Here is a 21,519-nt window from a genome sequence, read left to right on the forward strand (position 1 = left end):
CCCCTTCTTATCCGTCTTGGATTTCACATAATCCCATACGCCTTGCTGCATCAGAACAACTCTCATCTTCAACCTCCACAGGCCGAAATCATTTTCGCCGGTGAATCGCTCAACGTCGAACTTTGCGGTAGACATTGTTGAATGCGTCGTCTTCCTCCGTTCCCACAGACGGCGCCAATTTGTAATTCGTAGCTCAACGCAATCAAATCTTGAACACAACCAAGATCAAACCGGAACAAGCAAGAAGACTACACTATCGGTTGAAATGAGTAAAGCTAATAACAAGAAAAGCACATGGAGAAACAATGGAGATCCTTTGTTCAATATGTGGGAGAAACTCTTAGCTGATGGATGAAAATCATTTCTCTCTCATTCATATTGAAATCAAAAACTAAATTCTAATTAACTTCCCTCACTTTTCCTACTCAAATATTGGGAGGGAAATTCAAAACAGAAAGTTACAAGAATTGCATATCAGTCCCTAAACTTTATTAATTGTTCAGTTGTGCCCCAATTCCATAACAGGCGAAAGATGATTTTTAGTAATTACTATATCATTTATTTTAGATGGAACAATAATAAATTAAAGTTTTTGATAGAAACATAAGTCACTTTCCCTCTCGATCATTTATTTTTGACATGAACTAGTATTGAAAATGCGATACAATTTATATGATTTTATTTGAGTCGACAAAAACAAGTCTGGTCTGACAGAGTGGGTGGTTTTTATTCACGCCTCGGATCAATCCGAGCCAACTTTTGCCAACCCAATATTATATATCTACAAAAGAATTTGTATGTGAGCATGCATAAGACATAATCAACTGTTTGATAAATCAAAATGTTTATGTATTGAGGAATGGAGGTGGAGGGGTCCCCTTCAAAAAAAAGGTGAGATGAGATGAGATGAGATGAGATGAGATGAGATGAGATGAGATGAGGAAGGGGGGCATAAATATTCTTTTGTTAAGTGGACCAAGGGTGTTTATCTTTTGAACTCCAAAACAAAAGTACCCTTCTAAGTACCATATACTCATGCTATGCACCTACACTTGTCACTCTTTAATTTGTCCATCAAATTCTTAATTTTAGTAGTACTAATTTTCGTGTGGGAATACACACTGGTATAAGAATGGTAGAAGTTAGCACTGTTTTCCTTATTTTTAGAATTATATTTGTACTTTTAATTTCGTGCACCCATTGCATACGGAAACAACACCCAGCCTTGTGCCAAGGGGCCACACAGAGCTTGGAGCTTCCTTGAAGTTCTACTGGACAACACTTAGAATCCATTTGGTATACGAAATTGAAATTAGATTTCTATGAAATTGAATTGAAATAATGGATATGAAATTGATTTTCATGTTCCACTGAATTGGTTTCATTTGTGAAATATGCGTTTTTAATGCTAAACATGTAAAAATCATGGATTAAATATGTCCGGTTAATGGATTTTGACCAAATAATAAATGTGACGAGACATTTAATTTTGTGAAATTAAATGACATAGCGTCGATCTACATTTTACGTAGATAAATGTAGTATATTCACCTTCTCAAATCCGATTTCCGGTGAGTGGGAAATAGTAGATTAAAGTTGGACATAATTAGCTTTTAATTAAAGCTTGGAGTTGGAGCTTAGGGAATAATTAACTAGTGTTAATTATCCCACATTGGAGGATTAACACATCTTTTGATGTGTTTAAATTAAGTGACTTTATGTTACTTAATAATTATAGTGGACCAAGATGGGTGAAAGAGTCCACAAGCGCGCGCCGCCGCCTGCCCGCCCGTGCACGCGCACGCGCCGCGGGCCTCGGGCCCGATCTCGATCTTGGACTTGGACTTTGGGCTTGGTGCTTGGGCTTGTCCCTAGCCCAAACTTAATCTTTTTATACCGCCGCAGAGTCAGCAATCCAAGTGGCTTGACACGTCGTCAAGCGTGGCACAGTCAGAGCTGCCAAATGAGAAAAGCACACGCTCCACACGCGAAAGGCACACTCCTGCCACACGAAGCTCTGCCCTCTCCTTCATCCAGTTCGCCCTCTGCCACGCGAAAGGCACACTTCAAGGCTTGGTTGACCCTGCATGGTGGCTTGGCCTATAAATAGGCTAGTCATTCCACTGCATTAGACACTACTATTCACAAGCATAACAGCATAAGCTCTCTCCCTCTCTCTGCATTGTCTTTCTGTCGAAGCTCTGTCTTTTCCTTCATCCAATTCGTCGGAACTCTGCTGATTGCGGTGCTGCATCAAAAGAGACGTAGCCGTTTTACCTTTGGGGACGACACGCCAAACCGAGAGCACTACCGGGGCGTATCTCGTCTTACGGGAAGAGGCATTCTCGACTCGGCTATCATACTGGTTCAGTTGTTTCGATTTTCAATTGTAATTTCATTCAGTTCAGTTTCTCTTTTTCTTCCTTTTGAGTTGTATTACGCCCGGTTGTATCTCTTGTAATCCCCAGAAACCAACAAAACACAAATCCGGTTCTGAACTTTAGCGTCGCAAGGTGAATTTTAACTTTTTTGATGCCTTTTTTTTTCTGGTAGTAGTAATTCTTTTGGGGATGAAGTAACATCTAATTCGAGGGCAAATAGTTTCGATCTATAGGAAAATGCATAGGAGTATTTTTAATTATCAATTTTTTTTATATTACTTGTGATTTTAAGTTTATGCTTAACATTTATTAAGTTATGTCTTTTACTTCAGTTTATTGGCTTGACGCTTGACATATGTAGTTAGCCAATACATAGAGGTTTATTTATATATTCAGAGTGGGACTTCGACGAATACCAAAATATTAGGATTTGTTTTCTCTTTCTCATGCATTCTTCGATTATTTAAAAAAGAATCAATAGAATTAAACTTTATTCATTTTAATTGTTGTTATTTAGTAGTAGTAAATTTTAATCAACGGACTAGACATTTCGTGCATAAAAAAACAAAAAAAATTCACACTTTCCCTAACTTTTTAGTAAAGCCCTTTGTAAAGCCAAGACCTAATCATATGTACTACTGTTATACAAATTTTGTACTGTATAATTTTATGCACGATCAATTAGACGAGATACGCAATATGAAATACAGTAATATTATTAGTCACATGTGTGAAATATACACAAAGACTATTATTGCGAGACACCTTATTTTATCGTAGTTAGGCCATCCGTAACGTTGTTTCTTATTCGTCTCTTAATCGTCTCATCTCTTAACTATTCATGGACCCTACTGTACTTTTCACACCATCTCTTAACTAAGAGACAGAACCTGCAGCCCTGCATCTTGTATTCGTCTCTTAACCATCTCTTAATTTACTATTCATTCAATTTCATTTTTTATTTTTATTTCTAACAAATTCAATTAATAAAAACACACTTCATTAAATAAAATAAAATGACAACATAAAATAAAAATACAACTTAAAATTCAAAAAATTAAAAAAAAACACATAATTAAAATCCTAAAAAAATAAAAATTACATAATTTAAAATACAATTTTATAGAAATTAAAAAAAACTACTTCGCCGGCGAATCATCCCCCGAAGGCGGTGGCGGTGCACTGAAGCCACCTGAATACGGAATACCAATTTGTCTTGCCAAATACTCAATTCCGGCAAGATGAGTTTGGTATTGAGGAGGCGTCATGCGGGAAGTGTCCGCCATCGTGGCGGTCAAGTACATGGACATTAGGGTGTTCGAGGCCACCCCCGAGCCCGAGCCCGTCTGGCTTGATTCACCTCGGCCCCTCCTCCCTCTAGCTGCCTTGGTCCCTTGCGGCCGACAGCGCCCACGGGAGGACCCCCGGCATCGTCTGTCGTGCCATCAACCTCCTGCGAGGCAACGTCTTGTGCGGCGCTGCCCGAACCCCCCCACTAGACGAGAATTGGCCACCCGCCGTGTGCTTCGTGCGCTTCGAGGTCGAGCCCGAGCTGGACTGGACACCGCCGGCCCACCTTTCCTCGTCTTTGACGGCCTCCCAAACATCGACATGTCTGAATTCTTTGCCGGTGTCTTCGAAATAGACTCGCAAAGCCGATCTCAGAATGTAGGCTCCCGTGGCTCCGCTTTGGTAATGAGTCGCCTCGTTCTTGTAGATGCCGCAGAATTTTTTGACCTCTTTGTCGACTCGGTCAAAGTGAGCGCGGAGCATCTTCAATGTGCGGCGGGACCCCTTCGGCTTAATCTCGTTGTAGGCCTCGGTGACCTTTTCCTAGAAGCACTTCCCGGTTTGTTGATTCCCGACGATGGGATCGTACGAGACGCTGATCTAGGCGTTGTACACAGCCATCGTGTCCTTGTGGCTGTACAGATGCCGGCCTACATCCTCCTCCTCCTCCTCCTCCTCGGCCGCCTCCGCCTCTTCCTCCACCGCCCTGGAGCTTCCACCGCCTCGTCCTCCTTCCGGAGTGGGTTCATCCGGATAATCCTCCCGAATTTGGGATAATCCCTGTGAACTCCTCGGGGCGGAGGGACGAGCGTATGCATCAACGTCAAAATGGGGTGGTTGGTACCCCACCGGCGTCGACGAGCCCTGGGTGCCCGGCGTCGACGAACTGGAGCCGGAACCACCCAAGACATTGTACATGCCCCCAGTTGCCAAACGCGTTGATGTTAAACCCGTCAGAGCCGCCACCACCATAGTTGCCGTCACCGGACATTTTGTGATGAGAGGTTAGATGAAAATTGGAGAGTAAATGGAGATGATTTGGGAAGAATAGATGTGTGTTTGTGTGTGAAATGAGGATGAAATATGAGTATTTATAGAGTAAAAAAATATAAAAAATTAAAAAAAGGAAAAAACGGTCGAAAATAACGGTAATATTACCTTTATTTTTTTATTTTTTATTTATTAAATTTGATTTTTTTTAAAAAATGATTCATTGCGTCAGCGTGACGAAGCTCACTCGCGGGCCGGCGAGTGGGCGTCACGCGTGGCGCCGGATCGCTCCACGTCGCGCGAGCGCGTGGCGAGACAGCCCGCGATCCGTCTCAGTGGGACGGGGGTCTCGGCGAGACCGGGACGAGACGGGACGCTGCAACGTGTTTCGCCACCGTCTCGTCTCGGCGGGACGAGATACGAGCCACCCGCGGAACGCGTTGCGGGTGGCCTTAGTACATTGCATGTACGCATGCACTTTGATGGTGTTTAGCGATGTACATCAATTTGTTAAATTTTCATTAAAAAAAGTTTATAAACAACTTCTAAAATCTAAATCTAAATCTAAATCAAGTTTAGCCATGTTCATAAATTTGTTAAATTTTGTTAAATGGACTCTCTTTCTATTCTTGTAAAAATCTATAAAATCACAGTTTTACTTAACTATATTCTCGGCATGCATTCAAATACTTATTATTTATGCGACCATATTTAAAGTTGAATTGTATAGTTGAATGAACGGCAATCCCTTATTTATTTATCTGGAGATTGGTATCAGTATCACATACCCATTCAATACTGGACCACACACATGCAACAGATTTAAATTAAATGTCAACTTTATAACCAATTTAAATAATTCATCTATTTCCCTATAAAATTGAGGCTAACTTTGCTAGCTTTCTTATAATATTTGTTCTTAGCTAAGATCTCTTTAACTTTTTAATTACTCCGTCTTGCCCAATAAATAATAAAAATAAGAACATAAATCATATTTAAGTAATTTTGTGTGCATTGAGCTGTGGTTGCCTTCAGCTGATCCTTGTGAGCACTTGGGCTAGCTATAAATTGACTAATTATTTATATTTATTTCAGGATATAAGAAATAAATTTGTCTTTCAATATTTCAAACCCAACTAAGAGTTTAAGGAAAAATAATTTTTGGTGGCTTGTTTCTAATATTTTGCTTCCCCTTCTGTCTCTTTGTGTGTTGTTGTGTCTGTTGTTTGGTTGAAATATTGTGGATGCCCCATGACTTTGTGAACCTTGAAGTTTGTTTTCTTGTTGATTTGTTGGTCTTTAGTATGAAATTTATTGTTCATAACTTTTGGATTAGAGTATTATATATATCTATCAAAATATTGACTAACTAAAAACAAACAGGGTGCCCCATGGTGGGGGCAGAGTTGGTTTTCAACAGTTGCGTGTGATTGCATCTATTAGTGGATTTTTTTTCCTTCACTTTTCCAATATGGGGTATTTGCATTTCCAATTAAATTTCCTAACTTTATTATTCATTCATCCCAAATTGAAATTTCAAGAATAGACACTATTTAATTTGAATCAAATTTTATTATTTCATTTCATTACTATAATAAGTTATGCATGGTATTTACTATGCCATACACCTATTTCACATAACTTGTGTTCTCTTTAGTTACAACTATACCATTACAAACGAAGGGTTTAAAAAGACAATCATTTGTGCTAGCTAGCTATCTCTCACTAACTATGAGCTTTAAGAAAAAATATTGTATGCATACATTAAAATAATTGATCTAATAATAAAAATATTGATGTGTAAGTAATTATTGTCATGATTAAAAATACTATTATAAAAATAGTACTAGTATGTCCCAAGTGAAAAGTGATAATTCTGATGATTAAAAGGGACAATTGTAAAAGTAAAAGTTGTTCTTAACAAAAATGATTGTTTTAATAAAATAATTACTGTAAAAAATCAGACCAATGCCGAGTTTGATTCGAGCCCGATCCAGGTCGCACATATCACGCAGGGGAGCATGAGTGCAGTTATATAAGAAAAGATCTTGTTGTTGAAATAATAATAGCCTAACTATAGCAAAATTTCAAAATCTAATCAAAATAAAAATCCATTATTACATAATATGATTAAAAGTTCTCATTTTCACTTTCTCATATTTTATTGATTAAATTTTGATATAAACTACTCATTACTTAACATTCTCGTGACCTATTTCAATAGGACTGGAATAATATGGAAATTTATAAATTAATATATCTTCTGAAAATAGTAGTACTTGATTGGTAGTACTCCATTCGTCTCAAGCTAGTTAAGTCGTATTCCTTTTCTATTTATTCTAAAGTAGTTGAATCATTTTATTTTTTTGATAAAAACTTTATTTCATTTCTTACTTTACTTTCTCTTAACCTCTCTTACTTCATTCTTTCTTTTACTTTTTTCTCTCCACTTTAAACTTTAACAAATTAATTTCTTAAATCTCTTGCCTAAAAAAAATATCCCAACTACCTTAGCGGAGGAAATAGTACTCCCTCCGTCCCACCGAAGATGACTCACTTTCCTTTTTCGTACGTCCCAACCAAGATGACCCCTTTCTTATTTAGGAAATATTAAATATACTCAACTATCTTTTTTCTTCCTTACTTTATTCATCTCTCCTACTTTTAAACTCCCAACAACCTTTTCTCTCACTTACTTTTTGCATCTCTCCTACTTTTAAACATCAACAACATTTTATCTCTCTTACTTTATTTATCTCTCATACTTTTAAACTTCCAACAATTTTCCCACTCCTTTTTTAAATACTATAAAATTAGCATGCATAAAATCCCGTGCCGTCCTAAGAAGGGATCATCTTCCTTGGAACGGAGGGAGTACTTTTTAGTAGGTCTCACTTTCTTTTTTAATCTCATGTTCATTAGAATTTGGAAATATGAGAAAATGAAGAAAAATATTAACGTATTAAAGGGGAAACACAGGAGAATGGGGAGTGAGTATATGATAGTTGTAGTAAATTACAGAAGAAACTGATATTGTGTTGTGGAATATTGGAGTGATTGGCGTTGAACTCTATAATTACAACTGCAAAAAGACTGAAAAAATGGGGCCTATCCATAGTAAGGGGTGGGGTCTCTTCTCTCGAATAATTTCTCATTCCATAAAAATTGAAAACTAAGAGCATCCACGATAACATAAACATCCAAATAGCCTAGCACTAGAACTAACTAAAAATATCTCAAGTCACGTCATTAGGATTAACCACTGCACTGCCATATGACTAGGATTAACCACTGCACAATAATAGCCTAGCACTAGGACTAACCAACAGCCTAGCCAATAAAACAAATTCATAAATTCACAAATACGGAATTAAAAATTCAACACGGATACGGAAAAAAGTGCAACCATTTTATTTTTAAAAAATACATATTTAAATTTTTAAAAAATGCATATTTAAACAAAAAAAATCCCAAAGCTTCGACACACGCTGCCTCCATCTCACTCCTCGCCGTCCCCTTCGCCAGTCCCGGCGGCATCGGAATCCCCAGAGGCTCCCCCAGTGGCACCCCCGACGGGGGGTGGGATCCCCAAACCGCGCCTCATATCGATCATGAGGCTCTGCATTATCTCCTCGTGCAAGGGGTCCGTTGCCGCTTTCCACTCATGTATGACCTCGAACAAGTTCCTCTACTGTTGCATGCGCGCAAGGATGGCGAGAGCAGGACTGGGCTCGGCACTGGGAGCTGCAGATTGGACCTCCGGGGCCCGCTAGAGGCTCCCCAAGACATCCGCATTACCTTCTTTTGCCCAACCGGGCGACGACAGCGGGGAACTGGTGGAGGGGTATCGTCGGCATCGTCGGGGAGGTCTTGGGAACCACCACTGCTGCTGTACACGCCGCAAACATTGAGCTTCGTTCGCTTCCGCTAGCCAGCAGCAACCCCAACACGAAACTTGCTGGAATCCATCAGCACCACATTGGAGTCCCAGTATTTAAACTGGTCGAACACCCTGGGCAGGGGAACTGCTGGAGCGACAATTTCTTAACGTCCTCCATGGTCTGGCCGCTGGACAAGAGCACAAACGTCCCGATTTTTTATTTTTTTATTTATATTCAATATTTGCAACTCATTGCACTTCATTTTTTGTATATTTGATAAACACCAACAATTAAAATGAATTAATCGTATTTTTCAATTTGTTTTATTAGCTACGGCGTCGGCTAGTCCTAGCGCTAGGCTATTATTGTGCAGTGGTTAGTCCTAGTGATGCGGCAGTGCAATGGTTAGTTCTAGTGACGTGACAGGAGGTGTTTTTGGTTAGTCCTAGTGCTAGGCTATTGAGATGTCCACACTATTATGAATGCTCTAAAACAAACCCAATTTCAAAATTTTAAAGTAAAAAATATATATTCTTATAAATTTGAATTTAATATAAATAGCTGAGATAAATTCACTATTTAATGTGACATTATACTAAAATGAATCTGAATTTAATATAAATGATGGGAGATGCTCTTACAATAGTTTTACGGTCATAAACATGCTATCCCAATCCATTCACTGCACGAAGAGGGATTCGCGGTATAATTTTATTGATACTAGATTTTAGCAAGTTGTACGAAATAACACACTAATTCTTTTCTCAAAATTATTCATATACTATGGAATATGTTGTCTACAAACCAAATTTAAATGTGCAAGGCACTTTCAAGTTTTCCATAGATTAGCTAGAAAAATTCTTTGTTTTTTAATTAAAGTTAGATGTTAAAAGTTTAGGAATTCCTTTGTGACCGAATAATTCCCCTGAACGTTACGTTAAGCAGTTAAAGACAATGAGTAGTAGCATAGGTAATGATACAATCACAAAAAAGAAGATATGATATGCTCCTTGGTTGACGATTATAATTTTATATGATCCATTCAGATTTCCAATCATCAAAAACTCATCCAACTGAATATAGATAAAGTATAACACATTTGCACGCTAAATATTTCAGAATTCAAACTTCATTTCACAATCTATTATCCTCTCTTCGTCCCATAAGATAATGCACTTTTAGTTAAACACAAGTTTTAATACACAATTAATAAAGTAAGAGAAATTAAAAGAAAATAATATCGAAGTATTGGCAGTGGAGAATGAGTCACACCTGAGAAAAGATTTTCCAAAACTAAATTCTTGTGAGACGAACTAAAAAAAAGTGTCTGCTCGCATGCGGCTGAGGTAGCACAAGATTACTAGACGTGATTTCAACAAGGACATGCAACAGGTCCCAAAATCAACTAGTTTCCAGTGCTGTCACATTAACTGAAGTCAATATCTCAACAATTCAAAAGTACTCAAAATAATAAAGCAATCTTGGTAATTCAAAATTGCAAACAGCTAAAAGAACACGTATGACAAACTTGCCCCATTATATCTTCTCAAGAATTTTTGGTTCGAAACATAATGATAAAAAGCAGAAATAGGCAAACAAGATATCTAAGAATCTGCTATTGTAACCTCAACCTCTACACCAGGTTCGATGGTAATTGAGGTAATCTGCTTCACGACGTCAGGGGAGCTGAAAAGGTCTATCACTCGCTTGTGAACCCTAAGCTCAAACCTATCGAAGGTGTTGGTACCTAAATAAACAAAATCAAGAAAGTTAGCTCATCATATCAAGATAGATAGCTCAATTACTAATCATAGTTCACTAGGACATCACAAGAAAATGATTCAAATATTCCAATGAAAAAGTAAAATAATCCAATTTGTACTATTGAAAAGTATAGATTGTGTAATCATTTCAAAGTGAAGAAAGTCACATTGCTAGAATAAGAATTTTAAAGGACTAACAAAATTTGATTCATGAGAAGATTCACTCAAGGTTATGATCTAATTTTAGAGGATTAACATTTTACTTAAACTTATAATTACTGAAATCTGGAACTATGACAAAATACAAGCTTTACAATCTAACAAGTCAGACTAGTGAAACCAAAGGAACAGATTTGAAAAAAAAGCAAACATACTAATAGAAATTGCTTTAAAATGAGAAAATGGATATCTGTCCACAATATACTAATACAAAGCCTAAAACCACACCAATATGCATTCAACAGAAATTCAAGACAGCAAGAAAAAAGTTTTTACCTTCACCACAGGGAGACTTCCTAGTAGTAATCTTGAGAACCTTAGTGGGCATCCTCACTGGTCCCTTGACTCTGAGCCTTTTGTCCTTGGCACCACGTACTAGATCGGCACACACTGTCGCAACACTCATCATCAATTCCATTGTATATCAATTAAATGGAGCAAAAATCTTCACTGATGAAACATGGTATATAAAGCCAAAGACACACTAATAAGATTGATTAAGCTAAGAGTTCAGTGTCCATAGTAAATTACAAATAAATAGCACACCAAAAATAACACAACAGACAAACTTTTAGCAAATCAGTGGACTTCACCTCTTGAAAAGAGACAGAGTTCATGGGGTTCAATTCTGACCATCTATAATGCATAAATCAAAAAAATCAAACCATTATCTAAGCCCTAGTAACGTATATAATAAAACATATGATCTCTACATTAGTGAATACATACGGAAAATAACAAATTGAATATTCCATAATCGTTGAAACAGAGCAGTAGACACAAAAATTAAGAATTGCAACAAAATAACTGTACCTTTCTCCAAATTCTTCACGTTCTTGGAAGAAAGAGTAATCCGGATCTTGTGAACCTGCTCCTGGGGCTCCTCTAGCCCTAGCTTTGTTGGTTTCATCGCTGCGAACGCCATAATTTACTCGGGGCTTCTTTGTTCTGACAGAAGAGCAAAAAGACGCAGAAGGAGAAAATTAAACCTTTTGGAGATAGCATCACATTAATTAACACAGCCGATGAGATCCGTACCTGAGGAATGGAGCGCGACGGCGGGAGGCGGAGGAAACTGTCGACTGCTCCAAACTGAGGCGAGATTAAGTGTTGGGTGTGTTTATAAATCTAGGGTTTGAGACCATACCTTTGATTCTATTTTTTATTTTTTATTTTTTATTTTTATTTTTATTTTTTTTATTCGAGTTTAAGACCAATATCGCTTATCATGATGGGCTTCTGTTTTGGAATTCAACTGAAAGCCTGGCCTTTTATTGAATGGATAATTGTTTCACATATATGCCAATTGCACCAAACCAAACCTCGAACATCCAGACCAAACATAGTACCATTGTTCCAGTGTCTTGGCATGTTATATCCATGTCTCTAAATATAAGCCATGCATCATTTGCAACTTTTTCACAAATCTTCTTGTTTTGCAGTGACTCAACGACTGCAAGCACTCTCGTGGCCTAGGCTATGGAATTGCCTAGAAGAGTATGTGAGCACTAAAGATGCAGTCTGTGACTGGGCAAATTATGAATTTCGGCATGACACATATATTCCAAGAATTTTTTTCTTTGATTTGACAATGTTGTTTAGATATTAATTAAAGTTTTGGATATTGCAGTTTTGCTCTTTGATTTATTTAGAACTTACAATGGGTGTGGTTTTACATTGCAGTATCAGTATATGTATAATGGATCTGTGACACATTCATACCTAGTTTTCTAATCCTATTTTATTCGAATGAATTAATAACATGATTCCTATCCAAAAAATCCTCGAGATTTCACAAACTATACCGTGCATGGTTATTGTTACATTCTTGCAGCACTTTTTTTCTATTCGAATATCATGTTTGCAAGACAGATCAGTTTTCATTCTTATGATGCTTGATTAAAGTATGATGAGAAATAAGGAATAAACAATCTTCTGCTAACACAAAAATAAAAAGAGATTTCATCCAACACGACCAAGTTTTCAACACAAATAATCAAATTCAAATGAACAAGATTGTGCAACATTTTGGACTTGAAACAGATTAAAGTCTTACACGAAATTCTTCAAGCAAACCAGACTGTAGCATAGCATGGCACCCCTGCAAACTCAAAATTCTTAGAGGTGACAAGAAATTATAAATGAATTTTTAATTACATTATTGTGGCAGCTGATAAGAAGATTAAAATGTAAAATGCAATTAACATTAGAACTCAAGTTAATATCAAAAGATTCGGTTGGTCTCAAGAGTTGAAAAGATAAGTTACCTGTTAAGATTGATCAATCAGTAGGTGGGAAAATGGAGAGCTTGAATACAGAGCCATTAGCATGTGCCTCCTTCTTCTTGGCCTCGTGAATTTTATTGGCAGACGCAGCTGCAGGTTTACAAACGAACAGCTCCAACATCTGGAAGCTTGCTACATCAGCCAGCCCAATCGGAATGGCAATAAGCTTCTCACAGTTCTTAAGCACAAGGGCTCTGAGTCTAGGGAAATGATGTGATGAAGCCTCCCAAACAGCTAAATCCGTCTGCTCAATGTGCAAGAATTCAAGACGTCGAAAACCTCCATCAGTTGCACTCCAGGTATTCCCCATAAATGCCTTATGTTTTAGCTTCAACACCTCCAGAGTCTCCAGCAACCCAAGGACATACATAAAATTCCAAGTGAGGAAAGTCCCAACTAGTGTGAGGCTCTTTAGTTTAGAAGGGAATTGATAAGGCTGAGGAAGGCAGTGTAGTTGACCATCTATAGGTGGCTTAGGATGCACATCATTCACTAGCTTCAGCTGTTCAAGATATTTCATTTTCCCCACGCTATCGAAGGAACCAATCTTTCCTTCAAGAAGCAAGGCAAGTCGCCCACGAATGCCTAATTTCTTTAGATTGGAAGCATGTTCAAGAAGCTTTGCCGTGCAGCTCTCCACTGAGATTGTGCTGAGTGTTTGAAGCTCTGCGCCATGTTTACTATTCTTACTCGGCTCGGGTAAGCTAGCAGACGCATTTGTCTTGAAATGCCTTAGCTGAGTCAATCTCCATATATCTGCTTTAACTTCAAGAGTGCGAGATGTTGTGTCGACTGTAAGAGTCTGTAAATTCCAAAGCTGGCTGAATTTCGAAGGAAGGATGGACATATCGGTCGACAAGGCAATATACCTCACATGAACCAACTGGTACATGTCATTGGTAATTTTGATGAGTTTGATGGGTTTAACATCCAAGACTCTGAGAAGTTTGAAAGCTCCCAAGAGGTGTGGAATGTGATCCGCTGACAAGATCAGTTCATCTTTGCAAAAACAGACAAATGAGCGGACACGATAACCAGAAGGTTTTAAAGCAATGAAGTCCCAGCAGTTAGAATGAACAGAGAGACGTCGAAAGTTATGTAAGTCAGAAATTGGAGGTGCCCAAGTCCCACTGTTAAGCTTGATTTCTTGAAAGAAATTTTCATTTTCTTTTCCAGCTTCAGTTCTGCAGAAATCGCGTAAGGCATCATGAATCCGGCATGTTTTAACCTTACCATTAGGTTTAAGCTTTTCGATTGTGACCAAGTTTCTATTGATAAGATCCTCCAGATACATCTCTCCAGCCTCTTCCAAGCTGTAGTCATTGTTTTGTTGTATGAATCCTTCTCCAATCCACATGCGGATCAATCTTGAAACTGTGATCTCATAATCTTCAGGAAACACTCCCAAATAAAGAAAGCATGCACGTAAGTGGTAAGGCAATCTATCATAACTTAGAGATATAAAGTTCTTCATGCGATTTGCAGGATCTTTCTCACTAAGGTATGTATTCACCCGCGTGGATACTTTCTCCCATGCTTTCCTCGTTTCAGTTAAATCCTTGGCTGAGAACTTAGCGGAAAGGATGCCTCCAATGACGACTATTGCAAGAGGAAGTCCCTCACAATCTCTTGCAATCAGTTGGCCGACATTTACCAATTCGGGAGGGCAGTCCAGCTTGTGGAGGGCTTCCAATCGGAGCAGCTCCCAACTTTCACCTTGAGTAAAGAAACGCAACTTGGTAGGGTGTTGGGGACAACTAGCAGACACGCCAACATCCTCCATGCGACTGGTGATAAGTACTTTACCCTTATTATTGTTCTGAGGCATAGCAACCTTGAGTCTCTCCCAATCAGACCGACTCCAGACATCATCAAAGACGATCAAGAAACTTGCTCTCGAAAGATAGTCAGCAACTATAGGGGCTAACAGCATGCTGTCTTTTTGACGAAGTTCATCATCTATAGTAGTGAACTCTTTGAGAATGGCTAGAAAGATATCCTTATCTGAGAACTCCTGAGAAATCGGAAGCCATATCCGGAAAGGAAACTTGTAGCGTATCTCCGGATCGTTGAAAATCTTCCATGCCAATGTTGTCTTGCCTAGTCCAAACATACCAATCAGAGAAACCACATCAAAATAGTCTGTATCTCCCGTCAGACGTTCTATTAGTTCATCTGTCACGTCTTTGAATCCCACAACGTCTTTCTGTCTTGGCGGCCGAGCCTATTTCAAAAGTTTCATTTCTATTAAAATACAAGAAACTCTACTATCTTCCTTTACTAAATAAAAAATTCAACATCTTAGGCCATTTATACCAACCCAAACTCAAACTCATTTTTCGATATATGTCACATCAAACAATAATTTTATTCCAACCTTCACACTTACACCAAACCAAATCCAAAAGAATATTTCATATTAACCTACTTTTTATAATTTTACAATCTTATCTGCATATTTATTTAAATTACACATTAATCCCCCGACACTTCCAATAATTTATCTACTTATAGCATTAAATCAGGTTGTATGTAATATCACAAATTATTAAAAATATAATTAATACTAATAATTTATTTAAAACTTGTTAGAATATGAATTTCAATTCATTATTTCATTTTTATTAGTTAAATTATTTAGAAATATGCGTTAAGTTAATAAAATTATGCCACTCTTCAATGTAAATATGCACCCATCTTCAATATAATTAATTCATTAGACTCACTTAATAATAAAGTTATGTTCTTATATTTGACTAAAAATTGCTAGGTTATGCTCTTAAGTTTCCCCTAATAAATGTTGCTTTACTGAAATTTGAGTTTATATACGCAATAAAATTTGCAAGATAAGGAAGAAGAAATGGAAATACTAAAAGAGGGGAGGGGAGGGGAGGAGAGAGAAAGTGACCTCAGGTTTTTCATAGTCGTCCTGATCGTGGACGGAGAGGTTAGCGAAGTCAACCCTGGCCTTGTCGACCTTTTCTCTGACCTCCTCGACCTTTTTTCCAATGTCGTGGAGCTTAACCGAAGGCTTCCAAAATTTGAGGAAAGCAGAGGTAGATTTTTTCTCCATGGCCTGAGTAATGAAAGCGTCGATCACATCTTCCACTTCATATACAACATCTCGAATGTTTCTAACAAGCTCCTTTGTCCGATCATCCTTTCTCCGCTTTCTCATCGAATCCTTGAGAAAAGCGTTGAATAGGCGTAGATCTGTGTCCAACCTCTCGATCTGCTGCTTAGTATCAGTGATGAGATGAGAGTGGTACAGCAAAAGCTCCTTGAGATTGTTCAGCAGGAACTCCACTGCTGCATCCGCCATTCCTCTCTCGCTTGACTAGTTGACTCTTCCTCTCTCTCTCTCTCTCACGTTTACCTTTCTACATCACAACACAAATAATACACTTACCAGTCTGCAATATGAAAGTACTTTACTAAATAATGAATTATAATATCTGTCTACTTGTGTATGTCATGACATGAGCCACTTGGCTTTGATAAATAATTTATTTATCGCCGCCACCATCGCCGCCGCCACCACGGCCGCCGCCGCCGGTCTCCCTCCGTGCCGCCTCCAACTCGTCCTCCGTCGCCACCCGCCATTCGGCCATCGTCTTGATCAACTGAGCGCGCGTTTGGGCGCGAGCGAAGAATTTGAGATCCTCGGTAGATTGGCCAAGGGGGGATGCCGACTGGACCTCCTGGGAAGCCCCGGCGTTCCCCCTCGCCTCCCGCTGAGCGCGCTTGCGCCCAATCGGGCGAGGTCGGCCACCGACCGAACGCGGCGTGGGGAACTCCTGCGTCGTCTCGAGGAGGTCGTGGGAACCACCGCTGCTGCCGCTGAAATCGCCGGTGTAGTTCAGTCGTTGTTTCTTCGGCCAGTCAGAGTCGACACCTACTCGGAACTTCTCGGACTCGTTCAGCACAAGATAGCAGTTCCAGTAGGTGAAGTCCTTGTATACCCCCTTCAGTGGGAAGGCTTTCTCCGCTATTCTCCTGCAGTCCTCCTCCGTTTGGCCACAGCTCATCATGCGGAGTGCGTTGGTGTACAAACCCGAAAATCGGGAGACCGCAACCCTGATTCGGTTCCAGGCCTTCCGGCAATCCTCCACGTTGCGTGGCCTCCCCTCCGGGCAAAATCTCTTGTAGGTTGCTGCTATCTTGCCCCACATGTTGACGATCCTCTGCTCGTTCGAAACGAGAGGATCGTCGCAAACACTCACCCACGCCTTGCAGAGCGCGACGTTCTCCTCGTCCGTCCACCTCCTCCGTACCTCCTCCTCACCCGGCTGCGACGACTCACCGACCTTCTTCTTGCCCTTCTTCTTTGGGGCGCCACGCCCCCGCTCTGCCCCCCTTGAACGAGAGTTTCCGGAGCTCCGATAGTATCAAACACCAAGTCATCTAAGGAGAAACTATCAAACCCCAAGGGCGTTTGGGTCGATGTGTGCGAAGAACCAGTCGAAAAATCAAAACTGGGGCGATAGACATCCCCCGTCGTCACCGGGGACCCCCCAGAAGTCCATTGTGTAGCCGGTACGACCCCCGGAGTCCCCTGTGTCGGCGGTACCCCCCCGGGCATCATCTGCATCCCGGGTGCCCATCCCGTTGGTGCCCACCCCGGTATCGCCGGAAACCCCCCTGGCAGACTCCCCCGTTGGCATCCCGGAAAACATCTGCTGCCACGGGTACATGTTGTAGTACCCGGGCATCTGACCCCATCCACTTCCCACGGGGATTGACGGAGTTTGTGACCCGCTACTCCCGGAACTAGGCTCGTTGTTGAGATCCATTTCCCGTTGTTGATCTTGTACAGAAATTAAGATAGATAGAGTACTCGTTAAAACAAGTGGTGCAAATGAAAATGACGAGCAAAGCGCGTATATATAGTGTTTCGGAAAAAAAAATTTAAATTTCGCGCTAGGCGGTGCGCTGGGCGATCCGGGCGCTGCAATAGCGCCGAGCGGATCACCCAGCGCACCGCCCAGCGCCACGAAACCGCCCAGCGCTGCGCGGTTTCTCTCTCCATTCGTCCGCTGGGCGACTGCAATAGACCGCCCAGCGAACCGCCTAGTGCTGGCGCTCGGCTGGGCGGTCGGCTGGGCGCTATTGTGGATGGTCTAATGAAAGGCAGATTCTTTGAAAAATAAATTTTAGCTTATTCTAAAATTTTGAATAATTACTGACAAGTTGTAAGATTGATAACTGGTCCTGTCTGACGTGAATGAAATCATTCTATTGAATACGAAAATAGAGAATTAGATGTATGTACTACATTATCAATTCAAGACATATATACATGATTTTCGACATGACACCGACTTAATGAGTTGTGATCCAATAAGAACTCGATGATTTCAAATTGGGTTAGGGTTTGACCTTATTAGGATAGATAGATATCAGGTTAACCCGATGGTAACCCAACTTGCAATCCTAGATGGCCTTTTTTTCATTTACAATACTCAAATCTCTTTAATATTTTACCAATTTCATTGTCATACCGGTGTTGACGTCCTTATTTTAATGGGGCAAAGGAGTATGAAATATTTTTTTAATTTTAATTTTTCAAAATAAAACTATGTCATTTGGGTTAGTCATATAAGAAAAGGAAATAAATTAATTTGATTGTAAGTATATCTAGTAAGAGATACAAATATGAGAAATCAATAAGGTGACTTCAATAAGGTTTAACCAATAGTGCCAATCTGTTCTAGATCTTGATAAATTATATAGTGATTTAGTGTGACCACTGATTTTTTTAAGCTTTACTCAACATGTAGTATAAAAACGAGAAACGAACAATGAAAAAAAATAAAAGAAGCACCGATGCCAAGATTGAGATGCTAATCCGCAATTTTCACAGATTCAGCAAACACTAGATACTGCCCCCGCAGCCAAGAAGAGGTACAGAGTATTACTGAATGTCATGGGTTTTAACTTTTAACACATGTTTAAGTCAACTTACACAAACACCATAATTAAGTTATAAAGATGTACAACAGCACGTCAAAACACCAGTCTACGCTGAATAAAACACACAGCTTCCTGCTTCAAGTCAAACGCACAGCACAATGTTAAGGACCTAATTCCTTAATGTCGATTTCCACACAAAATCAAGAAACGAGATGTCGTCGTTGTCGAGCGCCCAACGTTGGGTCGTGACTTGGACGGCAAAAAGGGGCGGTTGAGCGCGAGATCAGCCTCGTCGGCAACCTTAGGAGATGTTTCTTGTTTGCTACTCAATTGAGCCAAAAGAATGATAATTTCATATATTGATTGAATGAATAAAAAAGATAACAGTCTATCCTATTTATAATGCTACTGACTTAATGAACAAAAAAACAAAGATATAGAAAAAGATATGCTAAACCCCTATAATATCTAAACTAAATAATAATAATAGAGGTTCGTATCAACTCCCACACGGTTAAAATCCACCTTGTCCTCAAGGTGGGAACCACGAAACAAAAAGGAGAGTTGAAAGCAGAAGCTTCGGCGAGGCAACTCCTCCTGGATCAAACACACACCGAACAGATGAACGTCTCCCTTCTTCACTTCCATAAAAAATCAACAAAGGAGACCCAACTTTGTCGGAAAAATTCCTTGCCAAATCGAAAAGCTTGTCCATGCCTCCCAGAATGCCCAACCATAGCATGTCATTACTCGGAGGGATCAACCAGGCATCTTTGTCGAGCGATGTTGATCGATGATTCATACTTGGAACATTACCGACATTCAAATCCACATAGACACAAGCAATCACGGGCAAATCGGTGTAAGCACCATCTCCTTTCTTGCCCCAACAATTTCCAACAACATTTTTGGATGACACTTGAACAACATTGAGTGAGGCGATTATCTTCTCCACTTCACCAATAGAACCATCCTCCTCTTTATCTTCTAGCAATGTCTCCTCCTTTTCACCAATCTTCTCATCATATACCCCAACGAGCACTTGCGGTGACTCATTGTCGTTGTTGACAATCCCTTTGTTCTTGACGAACTCTCCAGGGGACTCGTTGTTTGGAACATCAAGAGGAGCGCCATCATTGTGAACATCGGTAACGTCATTGGGAACATCACCACCGAATACTATCGTGGGAGTATTATCAGTTTTCTCTTCGGCTAAATTCTCATCTTGAATGTTTTCCTCAAACTCCTCCTCATCCTCCGCATAACATAGAATGCGTTGTTTACACACATGTCCCCTCACCCATTTCTCGGGACAGTGCCAGCAGAGACCCAACCTGGACCGTTCTGACTTCTCCGCTTGGGAGACCTGTATTAGCGGAAGGTGTGGCTGCTCTGGAGTTTGACTGGTCACACGCGCGGGCTGACTGTACAGGTCCCACGTTGGCTTTTCAGTGGAGTAGCAGGGCTGGTGGGAGGCGGGCTGGACTCGCGCTCTCACCTCCTCCCGAGGGCGAGGTCGGTCCCAGCACGTCTCAGAGCGTCGGGGCCGGTCAACAGTCGGGTAGCCACGGTCCTGCTGTTGAGCCGGTGGGTCCCAGCACGTTGGGCGGTGCCGCTGCGTTGCGGTTGGCGGGTAGCGATCAAACCCTAATTGGGTCTGATGATCTCCGCGATCAGATAGGTGGCCACCCCTCTCGACGTTGCCACCGCGGTGTCGGGGCCAGGCGTCTTGCGCGCGATCGCGGAACCCGATGGGCTGGTATCTCGGTCGTGGGCGACGATCAGGTGGATCCAAGTGGTGTGAGACGTAGGGTGATTCTGGATCAGGCCACGAGGGCGGACGGATTACTTCCACCCGGCTGCTCGGAGGGTCCCAACTGGTTACACGGCGAGGTTGGGCCGGCTGGTAGGGACGGAATGGCTGTGTGGCCTGAGGGAAGTCGTATTGACGACGGCGATAGCCGGCGTAGTCGTATGACATGTTGACGGACTGAGGCGTGGCTGTGGTGGATGATGATCGTCTGACTTCGACGCGGCACGCGGGAATCCTTCCCGTCGGCGTTGCAGAAGTAGTGTTGTCCTGCGGCTAGAGCTCGGCGGACAGGCGGGACTCGACAACCAAAGCAGTTGTTGTGCGCGGAATGTTTTCCGTCGGGCAGCGGTGTAGCTTCGGTTCGAGATGGTGGGAGGGTCAGCTCTCAATGAAAGCACCAGTTGTTAAGGAATGCCTTCCTCAACGTCAAAATATCGAACACAATCAAGAAACGAGTGCCGTCGTCGTCGAGCGCCCAAGAGATTTGGGTCGGCGATGACTTCCGGCGGAGGGTTGCTGAGCGCGAGCGAGGTTCTCGTCGGCAGCGATAAAGAGAATTTCTTGATGCACAATTAATTGAGCCAAATAAACGATCATTCATATATTCATTGACTAACTATTATGAAAGACTCCACACATATTTATAATATGTGTGGATACAAAAGGATATGCTAAATCCCTATAATATCTAAACAAATTAAACAACTAAAGATAGCTATGAATCAAAAGATAACTAAATAAAAGATATGGAAGATAAAATACATCTAAACTAAAGAAGGACTCGTATCAACTCCCCCTAGGTTAAAATCCACCTTGTCCTCAAGGTGAAAACCACGAAGCAATGAAGAGGGTTGAAATATCTCCTCCTGGATCAAACACCCACGAAATAGTTGTGCATCCCCCGCCATCATCCCCATTAAATTTTCGAACACGAGTGCAGACAACGGGTTTTGCAGGACTGTGTAGCTCGATGCGAAAGGTCTC

General features: G+C 40.7%; 2 protein-coding genes across 2 annotated transcripts; both read right to left on the reverse strand.

The window, feature by feature from the left end:
• Positions 1 to 10,060: 10,060 nt before the first annotated feature.
• LOC121741205 (40S ribosomal protein S20-2-like) lies at positions 10,061 to 11,720 on the reverse strand. The gene is made up of 4 exons (XM_042133908.1): positions 11,563 to 11,720; positions 11,338 to 11,472; positions 10,801 to 10,914; positions 10,061 to 10,289 (listed from the first exon to the last, which is right to left on the reverse strand). The coding sequence occupies exons 2-4, from the start codon at positions 11,447 to 11,449 to the stop codon at positions 10,147 to 10,149; spliced, it is 369 nt and encodes a 122-aa protein (XP_041989842.1). The 5' UTR covers positions 11,450 to 11,472; positions 11,563 to 11,720; the 3' UTR covers positions 10,061 to 10,146.
• A 743-nt stretch (positions 11,721 to 12,463) lies between these two features.
• On the reverse strand, positions 12,464 to 16,224 carry LOC121741204 (putative late blight resistance protein homolog R1A-10). The gene is made up of 3 exons (XM_042133907.1): positions 15,718 to 16,224; positions 12,792 to 15,033; positions 12,464 to 12,625 (listed from the first exon to the last, which is right to left on the reverse strand). Exons 1-2 carry the CDS (start codon positions 16,129 to 16,131, stop codon positions 12,805 to 12,807), a joined length of 2,643 nt encoding a protein of 880 aa, XP_041989841.1. The 5' UTR covers positions 16,132 to 16,224; the 3' UTR covers positions 12,464 to 12,625; positions 12,792 to 12,804.
• Positions 16,225 to 21,519: the final 5,295 nt, after the last annotated feature.

The sequence above is a fragment of the Salvia splendens genome, chromosome 7, assembly GCF_004379255.2.
Source record: "Salvia splendens isolate huo1 chromosome 7, SspV2, whole genome shotgun sequence".
NCBI lineage: Eukaryota > Viridiplantae > Streptophyta > Magnoliopsida > Lamiales > Lamiaceae > Salvia > Salvia splendens.